This window comes from Tachysurus vachellii, chromosome 18 (assembly GCF_030014155.1).
Source record: "Tachysurus vachellii isolate PV-2020 chromosome 18, HZAU_Pvac_v1, whole genome shotgun sequence".
Classification (NCBI taxonomy): domain Eukaryota; kingdom Metazoa; phylum Chordata; class Actinopteri; order Siluriformes; family Bagridae; genus Tachysurus; species Tachysurus vachellii.
Genome location: NC_083477.1, coordinates 2,874,880 through 2,894,087, shown reverse-complemented (window position 1 = coordinate 2,894,087; position 19,208 = coordinate 2,874,880). Strand labels below are relative to the sequence as shown.

The window sequence follows — 19,208 nt, the reverse complement described above, 5'->3', positions numbered from 1 at the left end:
AGTTTCATTCCTCCTACAGGATCTGGAGCAGTACGCGTCCAGCTACAGCGGGCTGATGAGGATCGAGCGGCTGCAGTTCATCGCCGATCACTGCCCCCAGTTACGTGTGGAAGCCCTGAAGATGGCCTTGTCTTTCGTCCAAAGAACGTTTAACGTCGACGTTTACGAGGAGATCCATCGCAAGCTCACCGAAGCCACAAGGCAAGAGCAACTCCTGTAAATCGTCTTTAATTCCCTCTATTACAAAATACTTGTGTTAATGTAATCATGTTTAAAAAAAACCTGAGCTTGATATTCAACATTATCAACATTATTCAACATGTCTGTGTGTCTGTCTGTGTCTGTGTGTGTGTCTGTGTGTGTGTCTGTGTGTGTGTCTGTGTGTGTGTCTGTGTGTGTGTCTGTGTGTGTGTCTGTGTGTGTGTCTGTGTGTGTGTCTGTGTGTGTGTCTGTGTGTGTGTCTGTGTGTGTGTCTGTGTGTGTGTCTGTGTGTGTGTCTGTGTGTGTGTCTGTGTGTGTGTCTGTGTGTGTGTCTGTGTGTGTGTCTGTGTGTGTGTCTGTGTGTGTGTGTTTGTCTGTGTGTGTGTTTGTCTGTGTGTGTGTTTGTCTGTGTGTGTGTTTGTCTGTGTGTGTGTTTGTCTGTGTGTGTGTTTGTCTGTGTGTGTGTTTGTCTGTGTGTGTGTTTGTCTGTGTGTGTGTTTGTCTGTGTGTGTCTCTGTCTGTGTGTGTGTTTGTGTCTGTGTTTGTGTGTGTGTGTGTGTCCGTCCTCAGGGAAATGCAGGGAGTGCCAGACGCCGTTCCTGAAGGAGCAGTGGAGCCTCCTCCCCTTGACACAGCCTGGGCCGAATCAACTCGGAAAAAAGCCCTGCTCAAGCTGGAGAAACTCGACACCGATCTAAAGAACTACAAGGGAAACTCCATCAAAGAAAGCATCAGGTACTCCGTCATCGTCGTTGTTGTTTTATTATTTATTTATTGTTATCATCATTATTGTCCAAGAGCTGTATGAGGTGAATAGTAGTGTCACTCAGTCAGGGTCCATTCAGTCTTTAAAGGTGGGGTCTCCGTTGTTTGAAAGCCAATGTTGACATATAAAATCACCAAAACAAACACGCCCCTAACCCAAACGGGTCCCACCCCTGTATTGATAGCTCCGCCCACACATACATACGTAACCCAGGCAACTAATGGAAAGAAATGTGTCTTTATCATAGCTGAAGGGAAGAACAATACGATTGTAGATAAACAAACAAGCAAAAATGACACACAAGTATAATCATGTAAAGGACAAAGACATATATTAGTTCTGTGTAACAAAGTAAAACCAACGTTACTCACCTATCGAGAAGGAAAAAAGCGCCTCGGCGTCTTAAGTAAAGTTGGTCACATATTCACAGATTGGAGTTTCCCGAGTCAATAACTCCTGAGCTAAACACTGTTACTACACAAAACACGGTTGTAGCTGCGTCTCTACATCACTACGATAGAAAAGAGGTGTTATTTGTGTAGTAACAGTGTTTAGCTCAGGAGTTATTGACTCAGGAAACTCCAATCTGTGAATATGTGACCAACTTCCTGCTCCTTCAGTTCTCTCCAGCGCTGGAAAGCTGATCCTATATTAACACGTCCTACTTCTTACCTTATCGTAAGTCTTTCTTCTCTTTCTTTCTTTGTTTTTATCCTCCATGTCAATGTTAAAACCGCTTTCTGCTAATGTCACACATGCGCACTGAACACTCTCTCCGCCCATATTGACAAGACACGCCCCTTTCTGCTCATTGGTTACACTTTAGTTTTGTATTTGTTTTGTTTGTCGGCTCGACTAGGGGGGGGGGCACGGTGGCTTAGTGGTTAGCACGTTCGCCTCACACCTCCAGGGTTGGGGGTTCGATTCCCCCCTCCACCTTGTGTGTGTGGAGTTTGCATGTTCTCCCCGTGCCTCGGGGGTTTCCTCCGGGTACTCCGGTTTCCTCCTCCGGGTACTCCGGTTTCCTCCCCCGGTCCAAAGACATGCATGGTAGGTTGATTGGCATCTCTGGAAAATTGTCCGTAGTGTGTGATTGCGTGAGTGAATGAGAGTGTGTGTGTGTGCCCTGTGATGGGTTGGCACTCCGTCCAGGGTGTATCCTGCCTTGATGCCCGATGACGCCTGAGATAGGCACAGGCTCCCCGTGACCCGAGGTAGTTCGGATAAGCGGTAGAAAATGAATGTATGTCGGCTCGACTCAGTTTTCTGAAACAACGGAGACCCCACCTTTAAGTCTCATCCAGGTATCTCTAGGTATCTTTCTCTAGTAACAGTTTATTCTTGCGTACTTGCGTATATTCCAAATCTATTCATAAACTAATTACAAATCAAAAAGAATCACAAAGAATTATATTCAGTGGACCTGCTAAATTAGAAGCTCTGTGGTGTGTTATAGGAGGGGACATGATGATCTTGGAGATCATTACCTGGACTGTGGTGATCTCAGCAACGCCCTCAAGTGTTACTCCCGAGCCAGAGACTACTGCACAAGCGCCAAGCACGTCATCAACATGTGTCTTAACGTAATCAAGGTGGGACGAGATTTCTTCGAAAGCTCTTTTTGTTTTACATTAGCAGTGGGAGGTCGGAGCGAACCCGCTGTATTCAAAGTAGATATCGACGTCATTTCCTAGCGTTAATTATCGTGTACCGTGTTTATCCTCATGACCGTTTTCCTTTACAGGTTAGCGTTTACCTCCAAAACTGGTCTCATGTACTAAGCTACGTCAGCAAGGCCGAATCGACTCCAGAGATAGCGGAGGTTGGTTAAAAACGTCCGTTCGGCTATCAAATAAATACTAACGTAAAGAAGAGCTGTACGAGGAGCTGTAAAAATGTCTTCTTCTTTATCACAGCAACGAGGGGAGAGAGATAGTCAAAACCAAGCTGTTCTCACCAAACTCAAATGTGCTGCAGGTATGCAGTTTTCCTCATTGTTCAAGTTGCAGCGTCTGTCCGTTTAACTGAGCGTTTGAGCGCTGATCTGATGTATGAATGATTTAAAAACAGACCTTCCAGCTACTTAGAGCCGTTTCAATGTGATGTGTAATGATTTAAAAGTATAGACACGGTTAGGCATGTGTTAGAAACGAAGGCTGCTTCACTGGGAATGAAACATGGCACAAAGGCCATGCTTTCTTCTCTAAAACTGACACCTGCACATACTGTATACTACCTCCTTTACTGGGACTGTCAGGAAGTTTTAAAAACCCCACCGCTCTCTTTCCTACTACAGGATTGGCAGAACTTGCCTCGAGAAAATATAAACCTGCTGCCAAGTGCTTCCTGCAGGCTTCTTTTGACCACTGCGACTTCCCAGAGGTTTGGCTTTTTTTTTTTTTCCCCTTAAAAGCTTCCATAAACTTCTCCTAAAAGTTCTGGTGTAGCTGATATTCATCGCTCCCGTTCTTTCTGAATATTTTTTGCAGCTTCTTTCCCCTAGTAACGTAGCAGTTTACGGAGGACTGTGCGCTTTGGCTACGTTCGATAGGCAGGAGCTGCAGCGTAACGTCATCTCTAGCAGGTACGAAAAAACCTTTTTCACTTTAACACTATGCCAAAGGTGCTTTTAGGCACGTGGACAATTTTAAAGCTTTTATTTATTTATTTATTTTTGTCTAATTGCTTGAAGGTTAAAGGTGGGGTCTCTGTTGTTTGAGTCGTTGGTTTTGCTTTGTTACACAGAACTAATATATGCCTTTGTCCTTTACATGATTATGCTTGTGTGTCATTTTTGCTTGTTTGTTTATCTGCAATCGTATTGTTCTTCACTTCAGCTATGATAAAGACACATTTCTTTCCGTTAGTTGCCTGGGTTACGTATGTATGTGTGGGCGGAGCTATCAGTACAGGGGTGGGACCCGTTTGGGTTAGGGGCGTGTTTGTTTTGGTGATTTTATATGTCAACATTGGCTTTCAAACAACGGAGACCCCACCTTTAAAGCATTCTCTCGATAATATCTTTTATAATTTTAAGTCATCTTGCTTTGATGGTGTCCTTTTTTTAAGCCGCTATTCCTTTGCTTTTGTAACTATGCAAATTTCCTTTCTGTTGGACGCAAAAAGTATCACCTTATATTTGCGTAACTTGCGTGTATTTTACCTGTTAACGATGTCGCACGTTTCTTTGCAGCTCCTTTAAATTATTTTTAGAGTTGGAACCCCAAGTGCGTGATATTATCTTCAAATTTTACGAATCGAAATACGCGTCCTGTTTGAAAATGCTGGACGAAATGAAGGTAACGTCCAGGTTCTTATTATAAACTTTTTTATGGGAAAGTGTCATTAACCTAAACCTACATAGCTGTTAGTGTTCGTTCTTTGTGTTCTAGGATAATCTCCTCCTAGATATGTATCTGGCTCCACATGTAAGAACACTGTACACACAGATCAGGAACAGAGCCCTCATACAGGTAAAAATAAATAAATAAATCAATCAATAAAATATCGCACAGTTTATACCCAAACTAATCTTAGGTACGTTGTCATTCAGTTAATCATTAGTAAATAGATAACGGTTCACTTCTCTATAACTTATAATCATGTGTCATTACAATGTGGTCATTTCTTCCATTCCATTAGATAAAACTAGTACAATAATAAAAAAAATGATTAAAGTAACGATTTTTAATATTATGTCAAAGAATAAAAGTAATTAAATATAAAAAATTGTTCATTAGAAATTTTCATGTTCACACATTATTCTTAAGTAAAAAAAAAAAAAGGGTTATTAAATTTTTTATTTATTTTGTGTGATTTTTTTTAAATAACAATAGTTTTTTTGGTTATATCTTTTTGTGTAGTAACTCCATAGTACAGTCGTAATCCCTGGATCGTGTGTGTGTGTGTGTGTGTGTGTAGTACTTCAGTCCATACGTATCTGCAGATATGAATAAGATGGCGGTGGCGTTTAACACCACGGTGGCGGCGCTGGAAGATGAACTCACTCAGCTGATCCTGGAAGGATTAATCAACGCTCGTATCGACTCTCACAGCAAGGCACGTGCACACGCGCACCTCAGTCGCTACTTCCTGTCGTTATTAATCAATAAACCGATTTGTGATGTTTTCAGCTTTATCGCATTACTGTGACGTGAGCTTCTAAAGCAGGCTGTTATGGAATTCTTGTTCACTTTTGCCTATATAATTAATAATAGGTGAATTAAGGGGATTCGATATACACTATGCTGAGCTGTGTGTGTGTGTGTGTGCGTGTGTGTGCAGATTTTGTATGCACGTGATGTGGATCAGAGGAGCACTACGTTTGAGAAATCACTGCAGATGGGGAAGGAGTTTCAAAGACGAACCAAAGCCATGATCTTGAGAGCAGCAGTACTACGTAACCAGATCCATGTTAAGGTAACGCAGATTCTACACCGTCACTCTGTACGTCTCGGTCGCATCATAACCGAGTCTCTGTGCTCCGTTTGCTTCTCTCTTTACACCTACGGTTTCATCCACGTACAGTCTTCACTAGATCTTATGCCCCTTTTCCACCGAGGCAGTTTGAGTGCTGGTTCGGACCCTAATTTAGAACCAGTTCTTTCTTTTCCGACAGCCAAAGCACCGGCTCTGAACCCGGAAAAGTGGTTCTTAAGTAGCACCAAAACGTTGCTGGTCTAGACTTAAGAACCGCTTGTGTCAGGGGCTGTGGGCGGGGCTGTGGGCGGGGCTACTGTTAGCGCATTTGATAATGTACCTTAAGTATACTAATGTTTAATACACTTTTACTTTACCGCAATATGATACATTATCAGCACACATGATAGTAAGTAGCTACATGCTAAGGCTAACTTTTTTCTGTGTTAATGATAAAATAACGTTATGTACTTTCTCGATAACAACCTCCGTTTATACAGATTACACGGAGCTGCACATACACATTGGATTCGCGCCGTTTGGGTGTTAATGTAGGTTCACAAAGCCATGAGCATTAACAGTAAAGCAACATCCGCCATTGTTGTTGTGTTTGTCGCTGCTGCGCTAACGTTGCTGTGTAACGTGACACGTAAACAGTGACGTCAGACTCGGCTCTGTGATGCTCTCTAACCGATGGAAAGGCAAACCGCTTCTTAGAAGGTTCACCAGTGGAACCAACTTTGCACCAGCACCTGGTTCTTTCTGGTGGAAAAGAGGTTTTAGATATAATATCTTCACTAGAGGATCGTTCGTGTCGTCACGTCGACGCTCCTGAAATACACAAGCGCGTCACACTTACCTGTTTAACCGTACAGATCAGGTAAACTATCATGAATTTATTTCTTATCGTGCCTTTTCAAACTCGGTCAGACGAAGGTTCTGTCCACATTGTTCTACACGTGCGATCTCGTAGGCGTCTGCTGGAGGGAAGCAAAATTCTAATCGGTTAATCGTACGTTTGAACGGAAGCCTAATAATCTTCACTCTTTTATCTCCTGCAGTCTCCTCCGAGAGAAGGCAGCCAAGGTGAACTGACACCCGCCAACAGCCAAACACGAATGAGCACCAACATGTGAGCGCTCGACTCGTCGCCTCTCACGAAGGAGCGCGCGGGGGCCCGCAGGAGCATCGTAGACCCTCATATTAGAGTTCAGTTCTGTTTCCCTGCTGAAGAATGCAAAATGAAATCACAATCTAAAGACTTTATTTAAGTTGGGGGTGGGTTTGGGGGTGGGGGGATGGGGTGAGGCGAGACCCGTCGTCTGTATTAAAGGCGCCGAAGACGACATCCTGTTGCTCTGACGATTATACACACAATTTAAGAAGGGGAGGGGAGGGAAGGGGAGGGTGGGATGGGGTTAGAAAGTGAAACGGCACTTCCGCTGTACCGGCCTGTTGTTGTTTGTAAGGAGATGCACTTTCCTCTGTATCTTGTGACAAAATGTTGATTTACACATTGGAAGAAAAAAAAAAGAGAAACCTCATCACAGAACGTGCTTTTAAAATAAATATACGTTGGAAAAGACCATTTCTAACAGCGTTCTTTATTCTCTCTGTGGGTACGTCCTAGATTAGATTAGATTAGATTAGATTAGATTAGATTAGATTAAACATCTCCATAAGATCCTGGAGTAAACTAGAATGACAACTGATCCCAACGTTAACGTTTATTTCGGTCTGTGATCTAAGGTAAGGGTTTGAAAAAGTCCAGTACGAATCTTGTGTGTGTGTGTGTGTGTATTATATGTATCACTTTCACACTTCACACACATCCCTTCCTGTTACTCTGCAGCTGTTTAAGATGTATAATGGTCTAAAACCGTCACTACACAATATGATATTTGTTAAATCTTTTTTTTTTTTACTTGGTCACTGTTACTATAGAAACCTTTCATGGAGAGACTTAACGTGAACCTGACATTCGTGTTAAAGCCGGTACTCGTGTCCGAGTCGTGCTGTTTATACAAAAATAATGCACAGCTCCGGTTTGTGATGCTCTGTTAAAAAGCCTCCAGATGCTCAAGTTGGTCAGGTGTTGATTCATTTCCTCTAACAGCAGCCCTGATTGTAGCGTAGCTCAAATCACAGGTTTCTATTAATGCTGTTCAGTAACAGCGTCATAAGGATGCGTATAAACGTATTAAAAGAATCTACAGCTGCTGATATGATGGCATGATGCTGACATCAAACTTCATGAGATCCTTCATCGCTCCTCAGCGCAGGTGCTGATTTTCCTCCAACACCATGCTTTATTCCTTACATCGTGAATTTACCGAGCTTGTGATGTGAGGGATATTTCTGATATAGTTTGTTTACACAGGAGGTGCCGTGCAAACGTTTTAAGAGAAAGTACAACCGACTGTCCAGTTAAAAGAATTTTTAAAAGTTTTATTCACTTTAAAAACCTCGATGTTAAAAACACAGCAATGGAAATGGCAGGAACGATCCTCAGTAGAGCTGCAGGTTCTTGTTACCCCACTGGATTTTCGGATCACCTGCTGTTCGGTTCAGCTCCGGCGTCACGTGAGCGGTGCAGCGTTAGAACGTCAGCAGAAAGTGAACCGAATCTGACTTTTACGGTTAAAACTAAATGTCAATAAATTAATTTATAAAAGAAACAGGATTTGGATCCGTTTGAATCTTTTCTCCCCGTATTCCGTCTGTTCCGTTTATTATCTGAGGTTTACAGAATAGTGGCAACTTTCTCGACTCCGTGAAAACCCTACGTACAAAATTCTGTATCTGCAAGATACAGGGTTTAACGGTGCGTGCGATTATTTAATCCTGTACGCCATTCGTTCCTGTCTAAAGCAATACTATGTTTTTAATCTTCAGCAGCAGTGTTCGGTTTCGACGCACGTGTCGACGAGGAAGAGGCGCCCGTCGTGTCGGGTTTACGGCACGAGATCGCGCCGCCGAGACGAAAACGGTTAGAAAAATCCGGAACGGAAAAATCCGTTTACGACGAGATCGGCGTCTCCGCCGGAGCGGCGAGCTTCTGCTTCTGCGCTTTCGTCTTAAACCTCAAGCCGTGACCTGCAGAGAAGGAATGAAAAAAAATCCATGAAATGTGAAAGGTTTCATTTCAGAAAAGTAATTTGGGTTTTAAAATGTCGAATAAAAGAAGTAAAGTCACCTTAATTACCGTTACACAAAGGTGTAAACTCACCTGGACAATCTGCGACTTCCTTAAAGGCTTTTTTCTTACAGCAACCACGACACAGGTTAAAGACGCACTTATTCCCCTGCGTGAGAGAGAAACAGTATGAACTCACACGTTTGATTAAATACTTAAATACAGAAGGACGAAAGGAAATGAAAAGGATAAAGGAAGGGAAAAGGAGAGACGGAGGGAGAGATGGACGTAATAAAAGAAGGCTTACTTTGGGATTTCCACATTGCTCACATTTGATGTACTTTGCTGCATATGAATGGGGGGAAAAAAATAAGAATAAATCCCTATACATCAGTAATAAGGTTCATGGATGGAAAAAAAAAAAAAGATATAAACGGCGTAAATTTTATTCGCCGTCAAATTTATAAGCGTGTGGTTTAAAATGTACACGAGTAAAACGTACTATACAGCGATATACTCATCATCCTGCCTTACGTTTGAGCTCGGGGCAGAAGTTCTTCTGCGGGTTCCTGACTTTCTTCTTCTGCTTGTTCTTAGAGAGCGAGTCGTTGGAGCCGTCGCTGTCCTCCAGCGCTCGTTTCCCACTCGCCGCCTTCACGCCGTTCTCGACGCTCGGATCCTTCGGCCTGCGCAAACAGCAGCGCGTCTCGTCAATCGTCTAGAGACGGAGATTCCTGCCTCCGCTGATATCTGACACTGTTAACGATCTTAAGCTCACCAACCGATCACAGAGTTAACGAACAGTCAGCAGTTTTACTTTCAGAACTTATGCTGAAACGTAGCGTTTCACTGTAACGTTAATGACTGTATTCACCTGATACTTGTGTCGTAAAACAAAACCTGTGGGATGATTAAAGCGTCTGTATCCAAAAATAAATAAACAAACAAATTCGGAAAAATCACGAAATCGCTACTGGCTAGTAGTCGTATATGAATGTGACAGTCAGTAATACACGCTAAACTTTTTACATATATAAACTTAACATTAGCTAGTAAAAATGACAATAGTAACTTTCTTTTTAACGATTTAAAATTGTGACCCTCGTTGTCATCCGAAAGGATTCAAAAATACCGAAATAAATACATTTATAACGTGAGATCATTTAAATAAATAAAAATACACAGAAAAAATTAGATTAAATTATTCATTCATTCATTCATTCATCTTCTACCGCTTATCCGAACTACCTCGGGTCACGGGGAGCCTGTGCCTATCTCAGGCGTCATCGGGCATCAAGGCAGGATACACCCTGGACGGAGTGCCAACCCATCACAGGGCGCGCACACACACACACACACACTCTCATTCACTCACGCAATCACACACTACGGACAATTTTCCAGAGATGCCAATCAACCTACCATGCATGTCTTTGGACCGGGGGAGGAAACCGGAGTACCCGGAGGAAACCCCCGAGGCACGGGGAGAACATGCAAACTCCACACACACAAGGTGGAGGCGGGAATCGAACCCCCGACCCTGGAGGTGTGAGGCGAACGTGCTAACCACTAAGCCACCGTGCCCCCTAGATTAAATTAATTCATTAATAAAAATATGATATTTAATAAACAAACAAACAAACAAACAACAAGAGGGGGGAAGTCGTGGCCTAATGGTTAGAGAGTTTGACTCCTAACCCTAAGGTTGTGGGTTCGAGTCTCAGGGTGTGTGTGTGTTCACTGCTGTCTGTGTGCACTTTGGATGTCACTTTCACAACGGGTGTAAAAATAAATATAGGAAAATGATAGATACTAATAATAAAAATAATCTATTCCTGTTACAAGTTTACGGTGTACGCTACGAGAGACAAAATACGTCCCGTTTTTAGAAGAAGCATCTTATACAGTTTTATAATCCATAAACATATTTTTTAACGATTTCTAAATGTCACATTAAAGCAACGATTATAAAGGACGTGACTCACGCTGGTCTGACGTATGGCTGACAGATCCAATGAGGAAAAGGCAGTCCGGTGTGACGCCGCTCCGATTCGTCCTTCTCCATCTCCTCCTGAACAAATTAACAGACTCTGGACATCATGGGATATATTACAGAATTAAATATTTTACCCTGTAGTGTGAAAGGCTGCTTTACATGGGCAGGATGCTTCAACTTCGTTTTTTAATCAAACCAGTTGATTTGTCCTGGGTATCTACCTGGCAACGCTGCTTTAGCTGTCTGTTCACCTCCTCAATTCCTGCCAGGTTCTTTGCTTTGGCAAGATCTTCTCTCAGGTCCTGATGGATCTGTAATCTGAGGGAGGAAATAGTTATGTATGAGACACTTTACAATGTGTGTTATACTTTACAGGATGTGAATAACAAAAGAATAGCTGCACTCTTGGCTGTGAGATACTTTAGAAATTTAGTTATACAGTGTAAATGTATTTTCCTGAGTAAGATGCTTAACATTGTGAGATACTTGATAGTGGGAGATACTTCAGAGTGAGATACTGGACTTTACACTGATGTGAGTGAGATACTGGACTTTACACTGGACTTTAAATGGAACTGGGTGAGATACTGGACTTTACACTGGACCTTACACTGATGTGAGTGAGATACTAGACTTTACACTGACGGGAGAGAGATACTAGACTTTACACTGGACTGAATGAGATACTGGACTTTACACTGGACTTTACACTGATGTGAGTGAGATTATGGACTTTACACTGGACTTTACACTGGACTGGGTGAGATACTGGACTTTACACTGACGTGAGTGAGATAATGGACTTTACACTGACGGGAGAGAGATACTGGACTTTACACTGGACTGGGTGAGATACTGGACTTTACACTGGACTGGGTGAGATACTGGACTTTACAGTAGACTTTACACTGGACTGGGTGAGAAACTGGATTTTACACTGACCTGAGTGAGATACTGGACTGTGTGAGATACTGGACTTTACACTGGACTGGGTGAGAAACTGGATTTTACACTGACCTGAGTGAGATACTGGACTTTACACTGGACTTTACACTGACGTGAGTGAGATAATGGACTTTATACTGACGGGAGAGAGATACTGGACTTTACACTGGACTGGGTGAGATACTGGACTTTACACTGGACTGGGTGAGATACGGGACTTTACAGTAGACTTTACACTGGACTGGGTGAGATACTGGACTTTACACTGGACTGTTCACTGGACTGGGTGAGATACTGGACTTTACACTGAACTGGGTGAGATACTGGACTTTACACTAGACTTTACACTGAACTGGGTGAGATACTGGACTTTACACTGAACTGGATGAGATACTGGACTTTACACTGAACTGGGTGAGATACTGGACTTTACACTAGACTTTACACTGAACTGGGTGAGATACTGGATTTTACACTGACGTGAGTGAGATAATGGACTTTACACTGACGGGAGAGAGATACTGGACTTTACACTGGACTGGGTGAGATACTGGACTTTACACTGGACTGGGTGAGATACTGGACTTTACAGTAGACTTTACACTGGACTGGGTGAGAAACTGGATTTTACACTGACCTGAGTGAGATACTGGGCTGTGTGAGATACTGGACTTTACACTGGACTGGGTGAGAAACTGGATTTTACACTGACCTGAGTGAGATACTGGACTTTACACTGGACTTTACACTGACGTGAGTGAGATAATGGACTTTATACTGACGGGAGAGAGATACTGGACTTTACACTGGACTGGGTGAGATACGGGACTTTACAGTAGACTTTACACTGGACTGGGTGAGAAACTGGATTTTACACTGACCTGAGTGAGATACTGGACTGTGTGAGATACTGGACTTTACACTGGACTGGGTGAGAAACTGGATTTTACACTGACCTGAGAGAGATACTGGACTTTACACTGGACTGGGTGAGATACTGGACTTTACACTGGACTGGGTGAGATACTGGACTTTACACTGGACTGTTCACTGGACTGGGTGAGATACTGGACTTTACACTGAACTGGATGAGATACTGGACTTTACACTGAACTGGGTGAGATACTGGACTTTACACTAGACTTTACACTGAACTGGGTGAGATACTGGACTTTACACTGAACTGGATGAGATACTGGACTTTACACTGAACTGGGTGAGATACTGGACTTTACACTAGACTTTACACTGAACTGGGTGAGATACTGGACTTTACACTGAACTGGGTGAGATACTGGACTTTACAGTAGACTTTACACTGGACCGGGTGAAATACTGGACTTTACACTGAACTGTGTGAGATACTGGACTTTACACTGAACTGGGTGAGATACTGGACTTTACAGTAGACTTTACACTGGATTGGGTGAGATATTGGATTTTACACTGAAATAATTGATACCCTGAGATACTGTAGTTTAGAGTGGGGGATATTTCACCAAGCAAGATAGTGTACTTTACACTAAGATGCTTGAAAATGTGAGATACTGTACTTTACACTCAGATATTGTACACATGAGAGACAATATACTTTACAGAGTGAGGATACTTTACACTGAAACCCTTGACACTGTGCAATACTTTACCGGGTAAGACACTGCATGTTTGCCTGTGTGTGACGTACGTGTGGTGCCAGAGTTTAAAAAGATGAGCTCGGACATGTGATAACGTGCTGGGCATGTGTGTCTTCACCACCTCCAGATATTCCCCAACCATCTCCCACACAGGCGGGTTACGGCCCTCAAATAGTGCGGGGTTGTGCAAGTTCCCCTCTGTCAATGCACAAAAACACAACTGCTTTATTATTGATGCTAAATTCTGATAAAACACAGTCCTCCTTCTTTTATATAATTATAGTTTTCTCTCAGATCTACAACCTGCACTCATGATGCCCTGCACTCCCGTCTCCTCCATGCAGCGCTGCACGTCATTCAGGTGCTGAATGTTTCCGTTAGCAAAAACCGGGATGTTTACAGCTTCTCTGATTAAAAAGAAAACACAAAGATGAAGCGTTGAAACCCAAATCATTTTAAGAACCATTGCAGGAAAGAAAACTGGAATTAAACTGGATAAATCTCACCGTACGGCTTTAATGTGCCCCCAACTCGCCACTCCGGTCAGCGCTCCTTTCTGGTCTTTGGTTCTGCCGTGAACGGTGAGCAGCTACGACAGAAAACCAAAATCTGCACCAAATTCCACTGGAACATAGATTAAATAACAATAAAGCAGCGTAATCAGGGTTTAATACCTGGCAACCCGCTTTTTCCAGCATCTTGGCATATTTCACGGTTTTCTCGACCTCTGGGAAAACCCGGATTTTGCATGTGATGGGCACAGAGAGCTTTTCATTGGCTAATTTAACTGTAAAAAAAAATAGTAATCAGATCCCATTAAATGTTTTTATTTTATTTTTTATTTAGCACTGTTCTGGTGTGTAAGTGCAGGTAGACGTACTCATTCTCTCCAGCAGGTCCCACTCATCCTGCAGAAAAACACCATAGTGACCTTTTATAGCAAAAAAAAAAACAACAAAAAAAAAGCACTGTTACAAAGCAAGCTTTAAAAAAAATAAAGCTTTTTAAAAATAAAAAAGCTAGATATTGCACAGCGTGAAAATTTACATTAGAAGATACTGTACAGAACAAGATACTGTACAGTGAGATACTTTAAGTAACAAGATACTGTACAGTGAGATACTTTACATAACAAGATACTGTACAGTGAGATACTTTACGGAACAAGATACTGTACAGAACGAGATACTTTACGGAACAAGATACTGTACAGAACGAGATACTTTACGGAACAAGATACTGTACAGAACGAGATACTTTACGGAACAAGATACTGTACAGTGAGATACTTTACGTAACAAGATACTGCACAGTGAGATACTTTACGGAACAAGATACTGTACAGTGAGATACTTTACGGAACAAGATACTGTACAGTGAGATACTTTACGGAACAAGATACTGTACAGAACGAGATACTTTACAGAACGAGATACTTTACAGAACAAGATACTGTACAGTGAGCTACTTTACAGAACAAGATACTGTACAGTGAGCTACTTTACAGAACAAGATACTGTACAGAACGAGATACTTTACAGAACAAGATACTGTACAGTGACATACTTTAAGTAACAAGATACTGTACAGAACAAGATACTTTACATAAGATACATAAGATACTGTACAGTGAGATACTTTACAGAACAAGTGAGATACTGTACTGTACAGAAAGTACGTCACTGAACAGTAAGAAGATACAGAACCAGTGCTTAATGTGTTGGACAGCCTGAAGTAGATTTAGATTTAATCATGGTATATATCAATTAGTCATATCAACTTAGCCTCCACTTGTTTATGTAAATACATATTACAGTAATATTATAATAAGCAGCAATACCTCGTTTAGCGATCATCTGGGGGCATCCTAAATTCAGGTCGATGGCATCGCAGTATTCCTGAGCTAAAAGTGCTGCTTGAACAAACACCTCCGGGTCGTTTGCACAGAACTGTGGTGAAAAATGACAAATGACAGTTTAGGAACTTTATCTGTCTTTTCAGATCATTACTTGTCACCATATACAATATCCCCGAAATAAATCTTGGCCATGTTCTATAAAAAATCTTTTGTTTTTAAAGAAAGAGCTTAAGTCAGAAACAAAAATCAAGGGGGTGGAGCTATACCTGATCCAAATCCTCATACAGCCCTAAACACATACTGAACACTGTTAATGACACAGCTAATGGCGCTCTTAAGAGTTAACCCCACAGTTAACGACTATTAACACAGGTCACGTCACACTTAATGATTACTGACCACAGTTCTTTTACAGTTCCCATCATAGTTAAAGACATTATTAACTATTAATGACAGAGTTAATGACAGTTTTTGTCACAATTTACCTCACAGTTAACAACACACAATGATTACTCACAGTACACACCACAATTAACAACACAGTTCACAACACAGTTAATGGTTAAATACAGTACACATCACAATTATTGACACAGTTAACAATATAGTTAACAATTAACGACACAGTTAATAACTGACACAGTTCACAACACAGTTAATAGTTACAGACAGTACATGTCAAAATTAACAACATGGTTAACGATTAACAACATAGTTAACAGTTAAACTCACAGAATTATTACTGACAGTCCACATAGCAGTCAAAGACACAGATAATGATTATCAGCACAGTTAACATAGTTAATAACATTTTACGATAAGTCTGACAAGTTGATGAATAATGAAATCAGTAAACGTCACAGTTAATGATACGGTTAACAAACACGAACTGTCACGGGCTGTGTCACGAACTGTCACGGGCTGTGTCACGAACTGTCACGGGCTGTGTCACGGCCCGTGACACAGCCCGTGACACGGCCCGTGACACAGCCCGTGACAGTTCGTGACACAGCCCGTGACAGTTCGTGACACAGCCCGTGACAGTTCGTGACACAGCCCATGACAGTTCGTGACACAGCCCATGACACAGCCCGTGACAGTTCGTGACACAGCCCATGACAGTTCGTGACACAGCCCATGACACAGCCCGTGACAGTTCGTGACACAGCCCATGACAGTTCGTGACACAGCCCATGACAGTTCGTGACACAGCCCGTGACACATCCCGTGACACAGCCCGTGACACATCCCGTGACACAGCTCGTGTCACATCCCGTGACACAGCTCGTGACACAGCCCATGACAGTTCGTGACACAGCTCGTGACACAGCCCGTGACACATCCCGTGACACAGCTCGTGACACAGCTCGTGACACAGCCCGTGACACAGCCCGTGACACAGCCCATGGCAGTTCATGACACAGCCCGTGACACAGCCCGTGACACAGCCCATGACACAGCCCATGACACAGCCCATGACACAGCCCATGACACAGCCCATGACACAGCTCATGACACAGCCCGTGACACAGCCCGTGACACAGCCCGTGACACAGCCCGTGACAGTTTGTGACACAGCCCATGACACAGCCCATGACACAGCCCATGACACAGCCCATGACACAGCCCATGACACAGCCCATGACACAGCCCATGACACAGCCCATGACACAGCCCATGACAGTTTGTGACACAGCCCGTGACACAGCCCGTGACACAGCCCGTGACACAGCCCGTGACACAGCCCGTGACACAGCCCGTGACAGTTCGTGACACAGCCCATGACAGTTCGTGACACAGCCCATGACAGTTCGTGACACAGCCCGTGACACAGCTCGTGACACATCCCGTGACACAGCTCGTAACACAGCCCATGACAGTTCGTGACACAGCCCATGACAGTTCGTGACACAGCCCGTGACACAGCCCGTGACACAGCCCGTGACACAGCCCATGGCAGTTCATGACACAGCCCGTGACACAGCCCGTGACACAGCCCATGGCAGTTCATGACACAGCCCGTGACACAGCCCGTGACACAGCCCGTGACACAGCCCATGACACAGCCCATGACACAGCCCATGACACAGCTCATGACACAGCTCATGACACAGCCCATGACACAGCTCGTGACACAGCCCATGACAGCCCGTGACACAGCCTGTGACACAGCCCGTGACACAGCCCGTGACACAGCCCGTGACACAGCCCGTGACACAGCCCATGACACAGCCCATGACACAGCCCATGACAGTTTGTGACACAGCCCATGACAGTTTGTGACACAGCCCATGACACCGCCCGTGACACAGCCCATGACACCGCCCGTGACACAGCCCATGACACAGCCCATGACACAGCCCATGACACAGCCCATGACACCGCCCGTGACACAGCCCGTGACACAGCCCATGACACAGCCCATGACAGCCCATGACACAGCTCATGACACAGCTCATGACAGCCCGTGACACAGCCCGTGACACAGCCCGTGACACCGCCCGTGACACCGCCCGTGACACCGCCCGTGACACCGCCCGTGACACCGCCCGTGACACCGCCCGTGACACAGCCCATGACACAGCCCATGACACAGCCCATGACACAGCCCGTGACACAGCTCATGACAGCCCGTGACACAGCCCGTGACACAGCCCGTGACACAGCCCATGACACAGCTCATGACAGCCCGTGACACAGCCCGTGACACAGCCCGTGACACAGCCCATGACACAGCTCATGACAGCCCGTGACACAGCCCGTGACACAGCTCATGACACAGCTCATGACACAGCCCGTGACACAGCTCATGACAGCCCGTGACACAGCCCGTGACACAGCCCGTGACACAGCCCATGACACAGCTCATGACAGCCCGTGACACAGCCCGTGACACAGCCCGTGACACAGCCCGTGACACAGCTCATGACACAGCTCATGACACAGCCCATGACACAGCCCATACCACTTTTTTGGTAGTAAAACGAACAGAGTCTGCAGCACTGCACATGTCCATCCCTCAGCAGAACAGTGAGACAGGTGTGTCAGCGCTCACCTGTGTGATGAGAGGACGGTCCTCGGGGCTCACTTCGTTGTACAGATTTTCACGCCGGTAATTGGCGTCACGGACAAAAACCTGCGCGTGCAACATCGGCGTGTAGCACAGCTGAGCTCCGTGTCTGCGGCTCAGGAGCCTCCACGCGAGCTCGCTCTGGTCCACCATGGGCGCGAGGACGAAGCGTGCAGCACGAAGAGTCTTCCCCCAGAACTCAAACCCCTTCAGCTTCTCCATCGCCTCCAGCAGTCACAGATAACCACCTTACACACTTTATCTGACGAGTTAAGGATTACGAGATACGTTAATAGCGCCCGTGACAGATCTCCGAGTCATAGCCTGTGATTAACGTAACTTTACACAGCACCATTAGAGCAATAAACACGTGCACAATAAACACCGTCACGTGTCGTCACATATAATATAAATCACAGTCGCGGCAGGTTTAGTGCATGTTTCTGACATTCATCCTCTAAACCTAGGACGATCATTAGCCTGGAATGGTGCAATCATCCTACATTAAAACACAAACGTGTGAAATGTAAATAAAACGAGACTTACACCTCAGACACGGAACTGTGCTCTCGGCGACGCGTTGCACGACAATGGGTCCGTGCAACAACACCGGTTACCGCAAAGCGTTCCGGAGGGACCGACTGCGAACTAAAACTAAACTAAAAGTCAATAACAATAAAAATGTTATTCTGTGTCTCCAGTCCTGTCGATTACACCCTTGACAATATGTGTTTTTTTGTTTGTTTTTTTTAAATAATACTCCATAAACAATTCGCGAGATCAAATAAAGAAAAAGACATTGCATGGTGTGACTGAAGGTTGCCATAGTAACCAAATGTGTACTATACAGTCATTTTTTTTTTAAAATAGAAAAGAAATAAACTAAATAATAAAAAGTCGTGACTTGACCTGAATATATAAAAAAACAAATTGAAACAATATTATTACAGGGAAATGTAAGAAAAATGTAAGAAAATAAGTCGCCTTTAGGATGTTTATTTTCAACAGATGAAACGGTTTCATTTGGTTTTTCTGCCTTTTAATTAAGATTTGATTGTTATATATTTCTTGTGTAAAATAGTGCAGTGATTTACCACTAGGTGTCAGTATATGTAAAGTTTAACAATTAGGTATGTACTAATTCAGTGTGTCTGTGTACCAACATTTAATATCTGAATTGTGT

At 43.7% G+C, this 19,208-nt stretch overlaps 3 protein-coding genes across 4 annotated transcripts in view; 2 read left to right on the top strand and 1 right to left on the bottom strand.

Annotated features, from left to right (window-relative positions):
- gps1 (G protein pathway suppressor 1) overlaps positions 1–6,671 on the top strand; it is a 12,833-nt gene extending 6,162 nt beyond the window's left edge. Inside the window, exons 3-14 of one of the 2 annotated variants that reach the window (XM_060893136.1) lie at positions 20–216; positions 772–936; positions 2,424–2,559; positions 2,712–2,789; positions 2,884–2,944; positions 3,264–3,349; positions 3,457–3,551; positions 4,161–4,266; positions 4,360–4,440; positions 4,889–5,026; positions 5,252–5,386; positions 6,448–6,671. In XM_060893136.1, coding sequence (XP_060749119.1) covers positions 20–216; positions 772–936; positions 2,424–2,559; positions 2,712–2,789; positions 2,884–2,944; positions 3,264–3,349; positions 3,457–3,551; positions 4,161–4,266; positions 4,360–4,440; positions 4,889–5,026; positions 5,252–5,386; positions 6,448–6,522 — 1,353 coding nt within the window. In that variant the 3' untranslated portion in view covers positions 6,523–6,671. The remainder of the gene's footprint in view (positions 1–19; positions 217–771; positions 937–2,423; positions 2,560–2,711; positions 2,790–2,883; positions 2,945–3,263; positions 3,350–3,456; positions 3,552–4,160; positions 4,267–4,359; positions 4,441–4,888; positions 5,027–5,251; positions 5,387–6,447) is intronic. The other variant, XM_060893138.1, reaches the window with a different exon arrangement.
- The window catches only part of prkar1aa (protein kinase, cAMP-dependent, regulatory, type I, alpha (tissue specific extinguisher 1) a), a 135,886-nt gene that overhangs the window by 29,623 nt on the left and 87,055 nt on the right, over positions 1–19,208 (top strand). The gene's annotated exons all lie outside the window — the stretch shown is intronic.
- Positions 7,814–18,684, bottom strand: dus1l (dihydrouridine synthase 1-like (S. cerevisiae)). The gene is made up of 14 exons (XM_060893139.1): positions 18,572–18,684; positions 18,011–18,287; positions 14,938–15,046; positions 13,978–14,028; positions 13,772–13,884; positions 13,604–13,686; positions 13,401–13,504; positions 13,148–13,295; positions 10,740–10,836; positions 10,508–10,593; positions 9,057–9,208; positions 8,830–8,867; positions 8,616–8,691; positions 7,814–8,482 (listed from the first exon to the last, which is right to left on the bottom strand). Exons 2-14 carry the CDS (start codon positions 18,245–18,247, stop codon positions 8,406–8,408), a joined length of 1,371 nt encoding a protein of 456 aa, XP_060749122.1. The 5' UTR covers positions 18,248–18,287; positions 18,572–18,684; the 3' UTR covers positions 7,814–8,405.

Coding starts and splice junctions, on each gene's coding strand:
- dus1l (XM_060893139.1), bottom strand. CDS start 18,247: ATGGAGAAGCTGAAGGGGTTTGAGTTCTGGGGGAAGACTCTTCGTGCT. Junction 13,885..13,977: donor GGACCTGCTGGAGAGAATGA/GTACGTCTACCT, acceptor TTTTTTTTACAG/TTAAATTAGCCAATGAAAAG. Junction 13,296..13,400: donor GCAGGGCATCATGAGTGCAG/GTTGTAGATCTG, acceptor GTGCATTGACAG/AGGGGAACTTGCACAACCCC.